Source organism: Octopus bimaculoides, chromosome 8 (assembly GCF_001194135.2).
Source record: "Octopus bimaculoides isolate UCB-OBI-ISO-001 chromosome 8, ASM119413v2, whole genome shotgun sequence".
NCBI classification, from domain to species: Eukaryota; Metazoa; Mollusca; class Cephalopoda; order Octopoda; family Octopodidae; genus Octopus; species Octopus bimaculoides.
In genome coordinates, this window is record NC_068988.1 from 74,794,962 (window position 1) to 74,811,563 (window position 16,602).

The 16,602-nt window shown below is 37.9% G+C and overlaps 1 protein-coding gene across 3 annotated transcripts in view; it reads right to left on the reverse strand.

Annotated features, from left to right (window-relative positions):
* The window catches only part of LOC106872578 (E3 ubiquitin-protein ligase TRAF7), a 201,076-nt gene that overhangs the window by 98,800 nt on the left and 85,674 nt on the right, over window positions 1–16,602 (reverse strand). For 2 of the 3 annotated variants that reach the window (XM_052970187.1, XM_052970186.1), the window contains exons 4-5: window positions 14,189–14,258; window positions 12,794–12,882 (exon numbers count right to left, since the gene is read on the reverse strand). In XM_052970187.1, the coding sequence (XP_052826147.1) occupies window positions 12,794–12,882; window positions 14,189–14,258 (159 nt within the window). Of the gene's footprint in view, window positions 1–2,561; window positions 2,750–12,793; window positions 12,883–14,188; window positions 14,259–16,602 lie in introns of those variants that run through there. The other variant, XM_052970189.1, reaches the window with a different exon arrangement.

Consider the following 16,602-nt stretch of genomic DNA (forward strand, 5'->3'; position numbering starts at 1 on the left):
CAAAACCAAAAATATGGCACCCTAGTATTAACACCAACGCGAACTTCTAACTTGTCCCTTGAGGTCTCTGGGTGAGACTTGGAGTCAACTTGTACAAATACAAAGCAAAAGCCAAATAGATGATGATGACAATGGTGAAGATTTCTTTTATTTGCCACCAGGGTGAAGGATGAAGGAGACAATACAAAGACAGACATAAAGTGTGTGTGTGTGGGAGGATTACATATAATGAAATGACTTTTAAAAAAAGAAGGAAAGTACACATGGTATACAATAAAACAAAAAGGAAGTATGCATTGTATATAACAGTAAAAGAAGGAAAAATAAAGGATGATAGTGATGTGGTCCTCCTGATACAGGAGGAGCTCTAGGGATAGTCAAGGAACCCCACTGTTCAAGATCTCTCCAAACACCATGGGCAATTGGCCTCTCCAGTTCCTTCTTTCTGACTTACAGGTCTACACTTAGAGCAGTACCATCCACTCTTGCCATTTTCACAACTTTCACCCACCTTTCAATAAATTCACTCGAGGACAGCCTCTCCCTCTCCACTCTCACTTTCCTTTTCAAGAAAAACTTGAAAAAGTTGATGAAGGATATACTGAAGGTGAATGTCTCTGTCCTCATGCCTTTCAGCCTCATCCACCAGATAACCTCTTTCTCAGCCATCAGGCAAAGGAAAACTGTCTCAGCAGCCTGATTAAAGGAGGGTGGTGGGACAATCATCACTATGGACTTGGCTGATAGACAGATCTATCTCACATGTGACAGCAGCTCTTTGACATAATTCCACAAGTCATCAATGCCTGGACACTGAACAAGTGCATGCAGAACAGTTTTGTCATTCTGCACACATCTCAGACAAGCCTGTCTGACAGTACATCCATGCCTATAGAATTTATCTTGAACTGGTAGCACTGCCAGACCAAGGAGATATGGAAATTATCCATGGTAGTCTGCAACTGGAAAGTCCTCCGAAACAGACTAGCCAGTTCGTTTTTGTCAATGTCCAAATTATATACAAAATATGAAAAAGATCCAGTTTTTCTGATCCAAAAAATAAGAGGAAATTAAAGTGCAATTTGGAATAAATAAGTGTGCAGTATTAATTATGAAGAGAGGCTGGAAGATAAACTCTGATGGCATAAAATTACCACAAGACATATATACATATACAGGGTGTGGATGGTATTTGCTCACAATTTTCAAGTGCTAGTTTTACACTTTTTTTTTTACATTGCTGATCTTTTTCTTCTTAAAAACAATAACCATTTTTGCTTTACTTTTTTTGTATAATAATTGACTATGGAAAATTTTGAAACTTTCCCCCAATTTGTGGAAAAGGCATGGAATCCTCTTTGGAATCCGCACCAGAATGACAAACAATACAGACACACACACATACATACAAACATACTCTTTTTTTTTTTTGGATTAACAATACAATCAATGGTTTCATGTGGAAAGAATTTTCCACATGAAACCATTGGTAGCATGACTTTCAAACCATACCACCTTATATTTTATAAGCTGATAGAAGATTTAGCTCTTACACAACACAATTATGTTGTTACCTCCTTCACTCTCATTAACTGTTATTACTATATTCTCTGCTCCTCTGAACTTGTTTAATACATAGTTTAATCAGCATACACTATGGTTTGATCAACCTCAGTTTACATACAAACACAAACACCATCAGACGCATACACGTGCAAACATATGTTCATAGAAACATACATGAACACGTACAAACATACATGCACACACATAAACACTATCAATTATACACACGTGCAATATATATATATATATGTTCATACACACACACAAATACACATGCACATACACAAGTACATGCACAAACATGCAAACACACACACATACATTCATACATACATATACACGCACATGCAAACGTTCACACACACACACACACACATCAAAAGTCTGTTTAAACACAATTTTTAGTCTCTTGCAGGGTTTCAATCCTAGAAGCATCCAACCACATTCCTGTTATGTTGCTGCACCCTAAACCCAACCCTTTCTCTTCTCCCCAACACTAAGTTGTTCCCACCATTCATTACACTAAATGTTGTCCATTCCTTACACTAGAACCTATGAAGTACACCGTTCCTATGTCAACAATTCTACACTCAATCCTATTCATTATAAAACTTTAAAAAAAAAAGGGGGGGGGGTCAGTTACTGGCCCCTCTTCTCCTCTCACTGACTTCTGAAAGAGGAAAGAAATACAGGTGAAAACTATCAGAAACAATGTAGACACACAGACAGACAAGATGAAGTTACTGGTCTGTTTATATCTAGTAAATAGCTCATCAACAGAACTAGCAGTGAGAAAAATAAGAACATTTATCAATTCAATAGGATGAGTTATTTTGGTAAGTACAGTACTACTGATTGTTCACCTACTAATAAGACATCTACCAGTCACATTCAGTGTAAAAACAGAACAACAACAACAACAACAACAACAGCAGCAACAACAGCAGTTTCCTTGCTAGCAAGCAGCCGAACTAGATTACTGAGAATCTCGTTACCTCAATCTTCCAGTAGGACATTCGATGGTAATGGTTCACATTTTCCAGTCATAACAGAATCCTTGGAAACTTATGGAACTTTCTTTTGGTTTGTTTATCAAAAGATGATTCAGTAGAGTTCACTTCAGAGTCCAAAGACATACTGAACAAAACTGCTGTAGTGTGATGGAATTAGCTATCTCCTCTAGGCCAACCCATCTCCCTGGGGGCCCAAATAATGTGAAAGATGATAGATGGTAACAGATGGGGGAGACAGGTAGAGATAGACAGCACTGGTGATGGTGGTGGTAGTGTATTGAAGTCTACCAAGACTAGTGAGTAATGCTATTATGTTAAATGTGTATATATATTTATTTTTGCATTTACAATTTATATATATATATGTAATTTTGTAGGTCTGTCTATTAGTTGCTTAAACTTGTATATTTAGGTGTGTGTGTGTGTGTATATATATGTCTATTAGTTGCTTAAACTTGTATATTTAGGTGTGTATGTGTGTGTGTATATATATATATACACACACACACACACCTAAATATACAAGTTTAAGCAACTAATAGACAGACCTACATAAATGACATGCTTCTTAGCATCAAACATTAATGGTGGCAGTGGTGAAGCACTGCTGTATTTTGTATCAAGTTACCAACATTGATATATTTGAGTGTGTATGGGGTGGGGGTATAAGCAATATAGGTGTACATGAGGAAATATGAGAAGTGGTGGGGGTAGGAGATGGAAAAGAGAGGAAAATGAAAATTGGTGGAGATGGGAAGAATGGGAGATTAAGGGTGAAAAGATGAAAGAGAAGACAAAGGGAGGAAGATGAGAAATAGGAAAGATGGGTGGAAAGAACAAAAGACAAAGAGACTGAAGAAGTAGAGCTGGAGGGTGGTAAGAGAGAGAGAGAGGATAAAGAAATAGCATGGATGAGAAAGGTTAGAGAAAAAGACAAAGAGGACAAGAAAGAGACAATAAAGAAAGGGAAGTAGGGAGAGAGAGAATACAGTAAAAGATAAAAGGATTGAAGACAATAAATCAGTGGTACATAGTGTAACTGGAGGCAGAAGACGAAAAAATAGGAAATTAATCCTGATTAATACATGGTTGTACATCTGTAACTCAATATCTACCTTTGTTTTAATTATCTTTGAAAATAATAAAGAATTTAGTAAAATAACTTTGTCATTATTTAGCTAGAGTTTAAGGTTGGCAGAATCATTAGCACACTGGACAAAATGCTCTGGGGTATTTCGTCTGCCTTTATGTTCTGAGTTCAAATTCCACCAAGGTCAACTTTGACTTTTATTCTTTAGGGGTTGATAAAATAAGTACCAGTTGATCACTAGGGTTGATGTAATCAACTAACCTTCTCGCTTGAAATTCCTGGCCTTGTACAAAAATTTGAAACCATTGTTTAGATAGAGTTTGGAGTATAAATTAATATGAAATTTTGATGAAAGATTTTAATTCTGATCACTTTAAAACAGGTTGTTTGTATCACAGATCAAAGAGGAGCTTCAGGCAGTGTGATATCAAAAGGAATAATCTTTTTGATACTAGACCAGCTGATGATGATGCATATCTGTAGGTCAATATAGATGTTGTTAATAGATGTTATAGACGTGGTTAATACCCATGTTGTACACTTTGTACATCTGTAAATTAATGTCTGCAAGGAATGTGGATACGTGGTGTGAGCAAGGGGTTAATCCAGAGAAATACAAATTCCTAAAAGAATGAGTGTAATAATATGCTATCTTCATAAATATTTATTCACTTAATTTCTTTTTTTATGTAATAACTGTTTATAGACTGTCACCAATTACTGACAGAAACCATCACAAATTACTAAGACACCATTACTAATTACAAATGCAGACTTTCTTCAATCTTCACTGCTTTTACTGAAATAAGTGTAAATGCTGGTGAGTGGAAGGTGTATGCAACTAGTTTAGATGAACAGAAGCTGTCATAGTATGAGGGTTCCTGAAAAGTTCCTGGTTTAAAGGGTATTGCAAAAGGGTAGAGCTATTACCATTACAGGGGTGGTAGGACAACTATTTAGGAGAAGATATGCAAAAAATCATGATGGCATACAATATATCTATCTCTTTTTTGCAGATTTAATGCCTGATGGCAGCTCCTACAGTGGATTTTGGTAAAACTGAAGCACAGGGGGTCATGAAGCTCCTCTTTTTGCAAGGTAAAGGAACAATGGAAATCCATGGCGAGATGAAGGAAGTTTTGAATGATGACTGCCCATACGTCAAGGAATCAGACTAGTCATTTTGAGGTCACAGATAAACACCGGTCAACTTCCGTGACCACAGAGAACATAGCCAACACTGTACACATTATGATTCTCGAGGACTGTCAGATTTCAGCAAAAAGTAGGCTACACCATCCACAACATTCTGGACATGAGAAAGCTTTCTGCAGAATGGGTGCTGAAATGCTTGAAGGTAGATCAAAAGAATATTAGAGTGATGATATCAATAGCAATTTTGAACCAGTTTGCAGCGGGAGAGGCTGATTTTATGGTTCGTTTAGTTAGGGATGAAACTTGGCTTCATCATTATGATCCCTAGACCAAGCAGCAATCAATGGCGAGGCACCAGAGCAGTTCACATTTCAAGAAGTTTTGAACCCAAAAGCCAGCTGGAAAGATTCTGGTTTCAGTGTTCTCAGATAAAGATGCAGTACTCCTCATAAAATACCTGCCAAAGGGGTGTGCCATCAGTGCAGACTACAACATGTCCTTGCGTGATGAACTGCATGAAGCTCTGAAGCAGAAATGTGGTGGAAAGCTGAGCTGTGGTTTCCCGTTTTTGCAGGACAATGTACCAGCACACACAGCACATGAAACTCTAAGAAAAATATGTGATTTTCGCTTTGAATTGGTAGACCACCCACCTTACTCTCCTGATTTCGCCCCCTCTGACTATCACCTCTTTCCACAACTGAAGAAACAGCTCAAGGGAATGAAATTTCACTCTAATTCAGAAGTGATTGCTGCTACAGGGGCCTTGCTGAAGGCCCAAACTTCCAACTTCTCTTTTTACAGGGGTTAGAAAAACTGAAGGACCACTGCAATAAGTATGTGAATCTGTGAAGGGAATATGTTGAATAAAATCATAATTAACTAATCCTCCTGTATTTTCTTTTACTCAAAGCCAGGAACTTTTCAGCACCCCCTTTGTGGCATAAAAATAGAAGGCTCAGCTGTGGCTGTAATATTTTAGTGGGGTTATTGAAAATCAGCTGAAATGCCTTACTTTGAACATAGTTTATGGTGTAGTGACACCACCGGTTCACATCTTTGAGCACTACTCCAAAATCCCCTTATCTCAGTGTGTGTGTGTGTGTGTGTGTGTGCGCGTGCACGTGCGTGTGTGTAGCTTTGCCATTTTACATCTGCTTCCCATGCTAGCATGAGTGAAATGGATTATCAGGGTCTGCATCAGTTCTTATTGGGTTCTGTGGATGTCCTAGATAGGTTGTTAGGTGACATCTCATGCATTCTTTTGGCTGGGTTTCTACACTTGGAGGTCTTTCCTATCACCACACCACTTACATTACAGAATGTATGAGTTGGTATCAAAAAGTTCCTGAACTAGTTATATTTAATAAAAAATAACTTAATTACCTACGTTTTAACATCAACTCCTCTGAAATAGTCACCTTGCATAGCAATGCACTGGTCTCAGCATTCCTGCCACTCTTTGGAATCTGGCCTGGAAGTTATTTTCCATAAGTGAGTCAAGGACCTTCTGTGATTCTCTCTGGATCTTAACGATGATGTTAAAATGGCAACCTTTGAGCTGCCTTTTCACCTTGGGAAAGAGATGGAAGGCCACAAGTGCTAAATCTGGTGATTAGGGCAGGTGTGGAAGTAATACCATGTTGTTTTTGGTGAGAAACTCACAAATGAGGAGAGCTCAGTGACAGGGTGCATTGTCATCGTGAAGAATCTAATTCTTTGTGCTCCACAGATTTGATTGCTTTCACTGAATATCCTCCCTCAAACACTTCAAAACATTGTAGTAGAACTCTCAGCTGATGGTCTGGCCCTAGGAGATGAATTCTTGATGCACAAGGCCACAGATGTTGAAAAAAAAAACGATTAACATTTTCTTGATTGAGCTGTGGCCCTGTCATGCCTTCTTTGGTCATGGAGATGAAGGGTTCTTCCATTGTGATGACAGCTGCTTCGTCTCAGGGTCATACCCTAGACAAAACTCTCATCAATGGTGATGATCTTTGGCATGACGGATGGGTCATCAGCGGCACACTGACTGAGATCTTGACAGACTTTGATGCGATGTTCTTTCTGCTCAGTGGTTAGCAGATGGGGGACAAACTTGGCAGAGACATCCTGCATGTTCAATTCAGATGTTACGATTACCTTCATGGACCCATACAACAGATCAACAACAACAGCAATGTTGCTGATTGTCCTCTGACATTCCTCATGCACAAGCTGATGAATTTTCTCCACATTGCCAGGAGCAACGCTTGTGGCAGGTCTTCCAGATCACTCATCGCCTTCCAGAGACATTCTTCTGCTTTTGAAGTGCCCATTACACTCAAAACATTGCAGAAGACCCACTGCCTCGCTGCTATAAGCTTGCCAAAGCATGCTCAATGTATTTGTAGCAGACTTCCCAAGTTTAACACAAAATTTCACACTGGCTCTTTGTTCCTGTCCATGACAAAATTGCATACATATCACAAAAACACAAATTTCACAACTTGCAAAGTAAACACAGCCATGTCATTTGGAACAGTGCCTCATGAAAGTCATTGCTAGCTCTCACTGCACATGCAACTGTGTGCTGCCATATGTTGGTGCACTACCAAACTGGTCCGGGAACTTTTTGATACCACTTTGTATTAGATTTTTTTCATGGCACCAACACTAAAGAGGTTGTCTTGTCCTCATTGCAGTGCAGTTGTTCGCTGAAGGTGATTTGACCAGGAAAGTGAATAACAGATAAAGCAATGAAAGGAGAAAAACCAGGATGGGTGGGTGAGGTTATGGGAGAGAGAGAAAGAGAACGAAAGAGGGAGAGAGATATATGTGTGTATGCCTATTACATAACACACACAGAGGTTTGAGAGAGCAAACAACAGAAATAGAACTCAATAAATGAATATATATATTTTGATTTTTTTTTTAAGCAACAAAAAGTTACATGACTGACTCAAATGTGGAAAGTTTCACACATGGCACTTATCAAATTTATCAAAGTTTGATATGTATCATACACGAAATTCTTGGCCCTTGAATCATTTTTGTAATTCTCTGTTGTTTAAAATGTGTGTGAGCGTACATGTACACATCACTTGTGTTATTTACTGACACAAGACCCACTTACTTTCTATCCCCCACCACCATCATCCTCATCACTCAACCTCACCTGTCTCAACCTATCTCTACTTCTAAGTGTAAGAGACTACAATAGACCAGTTGTAACCAGTACACTCTACCCTGCTTGTTATCTGCTTTCCACCCCCACCCCCCTACTATCAGTCATCATCCCATTCACCTTGTCAGCCATCACATCCTTGTTCCTCTCCTCCCACATCTCCTGGCTCACTTTGCCTTCTATCACCACTCTATCCTCTTATTCATGTTGCCTTGAACAGATGTACCTATCTCAAAATATTGAAACCACTATCACTCTTCCTTCTATCAATCATCCCTCTAATCACTCATGCCCCTATCATCCATTCCTCTTTTATGCATGTCTCTATTAATCTCATTGTATTTGACTGTTAGCAAATATTAGGAAGACAGTGGATCTCTCCTCTTCACCATAGAATGCTCTCAAAGTAAGTAGGGATGCCTCTGAACCTATCAGGCTTCTCATCTTTCCAACATCCTACCCCGCCTTATCCAAACCCTCTCTCCCACATCCAGAGGCATATCAATTACAACCTTTCCTATACTCCTTTCATATTACCTGATATTAATATCGATCATCTTTTCCTTGTTTCTACCTTCACATTCTTATTCCTACCCTAGCCTTATCACCATAAGTCAACAAGCACTTAGAGAGCTTTTGGGGCTCACAAAACTTCAGGGTGTATGGCAAGCCCACTATTGTTGTTGGCATTACAAATCTACCCACAATGCTCTCTAAAGTGGTTGAAGAACAAGCAGAGATGATGGGGGAGTATCAAGAAGACCCTTTAGCCCTGTCAAGGACATGACAACATCGCTAGTGCTGGTGCCATGAGAAAATGCAGGCAGTATACTCTGTAAGATGGATGTTGTTAGGAAGAACATCTATCCACAGAAAGTGTACCAAGAATCTAAGATGAGTGAGATGTCAACCTCTGTCTCAGTGAGCTGTAACTTCAAATAATTGCTAACACAGGTTGTAGCAACCTGTCCAGCTCATGCCAGCAAGGAAAGAAGACATAAAACAAAGATGATGACATTATATATATAACACAAAGAGACACAATGAATATAACACAACTTTAAAACTAATAATAAAGTTGTGCTTCATTCTTCATCTCCTTACTTGTATAACAGTTTAGTCTTTGTAAGACTTACTGCTTTTACCAGTGATGTATCTGGTATTTCTACACCAGTGGACTTTCAATTTCTCTCAAAGTTGCAATATGAGAGTGTAGATAGCCAGAATTTGGGGTTAAGTGATGCACTGGAAATACATGATTTTCTACCCTGTATTTTCTATGTATATATACACACACACACACACACACACACATATGCTCCACTGTATGTATGTACCTATATACTTATTTATGCATGTATGTATGTATCTATCTATGTACATACTTATGTATGTATGTCATTCAGTTTTATTTCAAGATTTCTTGCCAATAGAGAAAGAGTCAGTTTCTAACCTAGATCCAAGGCTCCTTCATTAGGATTTCAACATCAACAACAGGATATTTTTGTTTGTACACATGTATGTATGTATACATGCAGATTTGCATGTTTTGTTTTATGTATGTATTCTCATGCATATAGTTGCATGTCTAGACATGCTCATATATATTTAAATGATAAACTTCTGGTAAGTTTTACAGATTTTTACAGTTCCAGTGATGGATTGGATCTGTATTCTTTGAATTAGCTTTCCCTTTTCTGGTTTTGAGAAACCTAACTTCTCAAGATTGGTATTTAGGCAGTGTGTTACATATTCCAGGGCCTTTGTAATCTGGATAGAATAACTGCAGATTTCTCAATAGTCCAGCATATGTATGTATGTATGGTCCACAGATGTCCTCTTTCTCTAACATTTCTTTCTAACCATATTGGTGTCCAGAGGGTAGCTGATGTTCAGAACAGAACAAATCTTTTCCTTGAGATACCACACAACATCTAGCTGGTTGTGTTTTAACTTGATGGCTGCTATAACTTTTAAGTTCCACTAATATTCTTTTCAACTTTAGGTCTCAGTTATGGTCAACTTTGTCCATAGGCATTTTCTTTTTTATCCTGTTCAAACTGTTCTGGCCATTGCATCATGCTTCATGGGAAGATAATATCTGGAAGATATTCTCTCACCATTGGCAATAATGTGGTTAATATCTTCAGTCTTGGTCTTGTACAATCTACATTTGTTGTCTGTCAATATTTTCTACCTTTTACGCTGTAGGTACCTGGTGGGGATCTCTTGTACTTAAATTGCAAGGAGATAGCCTTCAAAATGGTATGTCATAAACTTGTCTGTACTCCATGCGAAGCTCTTGACATGATCTATCCCTTCCTAGTTTGTGTTTTATGTGCCAAGTATCTATGTTCTATCTTCTCAGTGAACTGGTCCATTTTTTTATACTGTTGCTCTGATAAATAGATTTTACCAATGCTCCTGGGTGAGAGAGCTGTATCAGCTCATATTTCATACTTCTCCTCAAGTTTATTAGTTATCTTAATAATGTTCATTTCATGGTCACAAACTTGAGCAAGATAGTGATTGATCTCTTTCCTCTAATGCAAATGTTGTTTCAATGTCACAATACATGCTTCATATGACATCAATATAGATTTGAGACTGCAGCTACCATCCTTGCATGGGAAGTATAACCTATCTACATCTCCATTGATGTTGAAGTTTCTTGTAACACTGAGCAGCTCATGAGTTCAAACATGTCTCATTGAGTTCTTGTAATAACCAGTTCAGAAGGCTAAACATAGGCATGGGGACAGGCATTGCAAAAGTGTTGTGGGAGTATGCTTGTTGTAAGCTGAGAATTTTGATGACCATATTCTCTTTACTCACTTGAGGTATTTGTTCTTGGCCCTCTTTTTATAGGTCCATACAAGACGAGAGTGTCAGATATGAATGTCATGCATGCATGCATGTCAGTCTACCTAAGCATGTATGCTGATTCATGTATGTAAGTACTTTTGTAAGTCAATCTGTTGACTAAGAGCAGAGTAAAAGTGGTGGGGAGACAATTGCTACTTTAAATAGTGTCACATTTTTTCCGTAGTCAAGACTCCAAATTCACACTGGCTCAGTCCACATAGCTGTAAATACGAATTGGAAACCTAAAAGTGAGGCATAAGCAACATCAGGAAATCAACAGACATTTACTGGCTAAAAGGGAAAGACAAGGAATACCTGAGTCCCAATGTCTGGTAACATGACAGTGTGAAGTGATTGTATGCATTTGTGCATAAAAGTGCTTGTGTGTATGTGTGGTGTGTGAGTGTCATGAGTGTGTATAAATTTGTGCATACAGCTGACACTGGAGCTCAACACATCCTCGCAGCTGCTGGATCCTGTCAGACTGTCTAAAACATGCCAACATGGAAAATGGATGCTAAAAGATGATGATGTGTATGTGTTTCTGTGCATGCATACATTTGTACATTTGTGCGTGCACATGTGTGCACGTATGAAATATGACACCCAAAGATGCTGTTAGTGACAAAGTCTCACTATAGAAAGTGACAGAGCCCTGGGGGTTGTAAGTGAAGTCATGGTGGAGAAAATAAACATGCATATGCATACACAAACCCAAACAGATATGTGAGGCTCCAGAGGAACAGAATTAACAAATTCGACATTGCAACAGGGCAACATCACAGAAATATACAGATATCATCTTCATCACCATCATTGCAGAAATAGAGACAACACAACCACCACCATCACACAAAATACAATCATTATTGTCATCATCAACAACAAGCTTTATCTTGTTTCACAACAACTTTATTCAGTTCAGCCTTCTTATATTTTAAAGATGGAGACCTTTGACTGTTATTTCTAGTAGGTCAAACAGTAACTGTACAGAGGGCAGCAGCATTCTTTCTTTCCTCACCTTTAGACATACACCATCAACATGTGGTAGGGAACAACTCTAATGGCTAAGTTTACATTGTCTACTACTGCACACTTTACAGCTGAACCAATAACAAACTTTGTAGTCTCTCAGCATGCTAAAAGTAGTAGAATAATAACTTCAGATCACATCTTTGCAAGTAAAAACTGATGTTCACAATTGATAACGGTACTCCTAGATAGAGGGGATAGTCATGACTGTAATGATTTTAGAACTGCTTGGTAATGATAGACTTGAGGGTTAAACATTAACTGTCATACTGCTTCCCATACCACTGCATGTTACAATATAAGTTCCACACTGGTACACTATATCCTGTACTTCAATATGTTACAGCATGGCCCTCATATAGTATGTTATGCAAAGTTTGCTCTGGAATCCACACACTCCATCATAAATCTGATCACAAACATATCTGTACCATCATAAATGTATCTGTACTACCACAAACATATCTGTACTACCATAAATGTAACTGGCTCTCATTTAAATAGCTACACACGCCACAGAAAAACAAACCACCTTGGAGAGTGTTGGGGTGAAATTGATAGTGTTAAACTACCAAGTCAATGATCATGGGTTCAAATCCAATGTATTTAATAACAGTGCAGAAAAGAGGAGAGCTGTAAAGAGGTAACTGAAGAGGATAGAGAGACTGTGTTGAGTAGAATTAGAAAGTGGTGGTAGGGGGAGGGGGCAAAGAGATTATTAGCAAACAAATAATAAAGTTTTAAAAATATATACAAAAAGCAAACAAGAAATCAAAACGTAAAATAAGAAAACAGAGGAGAGGTCTTGTGAGAAAGAAAATATTTTTAAAATGTAATACATGAGGGTAGTAAGGCTTTGGGAGCACAACAAAACAATATAAGTATTGAAGAGTTCATAGTTACCCCATTGTATTCACTGTTATCTGATAATGAAAACAGTGAACTGTTGGATGCTGCATTAGTAGGATCTGCTAGGCTGTGGTTGTCTTCATCTGATGACAAGAAAAAGCAGAAAATAAAAGAACAAAACTTAGATATTAAAATCAATTAATAATTTCCATATCAATACTTTACAAATATGAGGTTGGGGTTATATTTTTTCAAGATGATACTCAATAAGGAAGAAACATCTGCAAAGCTGTTCCCCATACTTACAGAAAAATACAGAAAACAAATTATATTAGTATTACTTCTTCACTTCCCTTAATTTTACATCCTATTTTCAATGTTTCAAGAACTTTTTATGTTCCACTCAACTGGTATTATCTTGGTATCTCATAACTATTTAATTTTTAATCAATTTTGTTTCTTTACACCAACATATATACATTTTAATTAAGTATGCAAGACACTTATGAGCAATTTGGCCAGTTCAGAGAAAGCTACACTTCTGCTAAACCTCACTCTAGTGGTCCTGTATAGTGGCTGATTAAATAAAATTCCTTATCCATGATCACTTATATATCACCAAATACCTGATCTAACCTTTGACTTCATAATGTTCCGTACATTCAAATATCTGCTATTCAACTATTGAACTAAGGCCAGACTCTTCAAGACATTGTTTCAGTGTGCAGTGAGGAAGGATGGTGTGCAGTATGCAGTGGAGAACAGAGGTTGAGATATTGTCTCAGTGCGTTGTGGAAAGGGATGGAGGTCAAAAGAGTATCTCAGTGTGCAGTGGGTAAGGACAGAAGTCAGAACATACTCTCAGAGTGTAATAAAGAAGGACAGATGTGAAGACACTGTGTCAGTGTGCAGTAGAAAGGGACAGAGGCAAGAAACAAGGATAACTAAGGGGTTGTGGTGAGGTCATGTTAGTCTGATACAGGGGGTGGATTGATCTGGTGGAGGGAACTAACATGACACAGCTCAATGTATGTGAAATAGGGTTGTTCTATGGTGACATCACATCATTAAAGATAGTGAATGGGTGCGTTATTATTGGTTAATTTCAAGTGAACAATGATTGAACAGACAAGGTTATAGCCATTCCAGTTGTGACCATCATATGAAAAGAATCCAGAGCCAGATTGTTTCTTTTTTATGAAGATGATGGGGCAAAATCTGAGGGAGAGTTGATACTTACTTCTATTAGGTCCCTTGTCATGGCTATCAGTAGCCATGACAAGGGAGGAATAAAAAAAAAAAGCAAAAATAGTCACAGAACAAAACAAGGCAAAGAGCAATGGTGGTAGTAATGGCGCTGGAGGGTATAAGAAAGAAGAGAAATGTAAAAGGTAACATTAGAGAAGGGTGTTGTAAGATGATACTAGTAATAGAAGAGGCTGTACTTACCTGTGACCTTGAGTTTAGGGGCCAGGAATGAACTACTGCTGGTAATACTGGTGGCTTCAGACTGAGACAGCTAGTGAAAAGCAGAGAAAATAACATTACTTGTGTGTATGTGCATGCGTGTGTGTGTGTGTGTGTATATATATATATATATATATATATATATATATACATACACACACACACACACACACACGCATGTATGTATGTGTGTGTGTATTCATATACATACACACACTCACATATATGCAAAGAGGGAAAGAAAGGTATGCACACCTGCACACCTTCATATACATATATACATGTGTATAGACAGACAGACAAACAGACATATGAACAGATAAAAAAATTCAGGCTAATTAATGTCGTCTTTAGAAATTTAATATTTTGTTTTTAATAATTACATCTGCACCATGTTTCAATTGGTTTGATCTCCCATCACCAGCATCATTGTCAAAGATTTTATTACAGTTAATTCAATTTATTTTTTTTTAACCAGGCAAATTATTCTGACCATGTTCATTTCTAACACTTTATGTAAAACTCTGTATCAACTGATCAGCAGGCTTGGTTAGACTGATGAGGTCAAGAAACATACCCATAGTTGTCCTCCCTTGACTGTAAACAAATCTCAAACTGTCTTTCTCCTAAACAAATAAATTAATTGTGGGAAATAAAATTTTATTTTCTTGAAATTATCTTCCTATGATAGTTATTAACAATTACCATCAGATATGTTACGTTATGTCTCTCACTAAGGAACAAATTTCAGTTCAGAATTGTATTATGTACATAAATCACTACATCATTCTTTAATTTATCAAACTTCATTTCACTTAGGTTGCTGTATTCCTGGATTCTAAAAACTTATCTTTATTCAAACTATGATGTAACAAGTGTTACAACCTTTAATAACAATGCTATTATTTCAAATCCAGTGTGGTATTCTTTGTGCTTGTGTGTAAGTGTGTGTGTGGATATATATATATATATATATATATATATATATATATATATATATATCCAGCTATAAGATATCTGATAATAATTAGGGACCAACTGATTGAAATACTGCAAAGGTGTAACATAAACATTAAGTTTCATGTCTGGACAAGGTCAACAGCTTAGAATACTAGAATCTTATAAACTCAGGACAGATATGTACATAGATTTGTATATATGTACCATACGTATATACGTACATTAAAAAAAACAAAAAAACTATGAAAGGCCAGATAGACATACTGAAATGACTTGCCATAGCCTACCTTAACATTATGTACAAATTGTATTCCAGCTGCCTGAACCAATTCTTCCAAAATCATTGTGAGTCTAATGATACAGTGACAGATCATGCACTATGCCTGTCCCTTCCCAACCCCAGCTCCTGTAGACTACCTGACTATATCATCTCCCTCTTCTGTCCTCCCACTCAACTGTATCATCATTACTATCCTGCCACTCTCTCCCCATCTTGTTTTTTTTTTTGCATTTCATCTTCCCAACTTAATCATTCACCTTTCAATTCTGGCCAATTTTTGAAGTTGCAGTCTACCTCTTCATCTCCTTATCTCCTACTTCTCATACAATCTTGCAAACCACCTACCCACCCACTTTTACTCACCCTGTACCTTGAGGGGCCTCTTGAGCACCTCATTACCACTATCTATTTCTTTGCAGCTTCTATTCATCAGTTCTCTTTGCTCTTTTTCTCCTACTAAATGCGAGTAGCCATACAGATCCTCTACAAGAACCTGCTCTGACCCCGCTGCCTCTCATAGTTTAACACATTGTCCCTTAGCTGAACCCCCAGTTCCCCTGAGGTTTGTAGTCTTGTGAGCTGCATAGCAACCTTAATAGTGCTAGTGGTACAAAAATGGTACCCAGTACACACTGTAAAGTGATTGGTAGTAGAAAGTGCATCTAACCATAGAAACCATGCCAAAAGCAGACATTAAAACATGAGGCAGTCTTTGAACCAATTCAATCATGTCAAAATACCCAAACCATGCCAGCATGGAACATGGTAGTTAATGATGATGATGTCTGAAGCAAGAAAACAATGTAGGTACTTGTGACATGAGTAACTAAAATCACTACTGTCAATCATCATCATCATCATCATCATCATTTAATGTCCGCTTTCCATGCTAGTATGGGTTTGACAATTTGACTGAGGACTGGTGAACCAGATGGCTACACCAGGCTCCAATCTGATTTGGCAGAGTTTCTACAGCTGGATGCCCTTCCTAATGCCAACCACTCCGAGAATGTAGTGAGTGCTTTTACATGCCACCGGCACGAAGGCCAGTCAGGCGGTACTGGCAACGGCCACGCTCAAAATGGTGTCTTTTACGTGCCACCTGCACAGGAGCCAGTCCAGCGGCACTGGCAACGATCTTGCTCAAATGACTTTT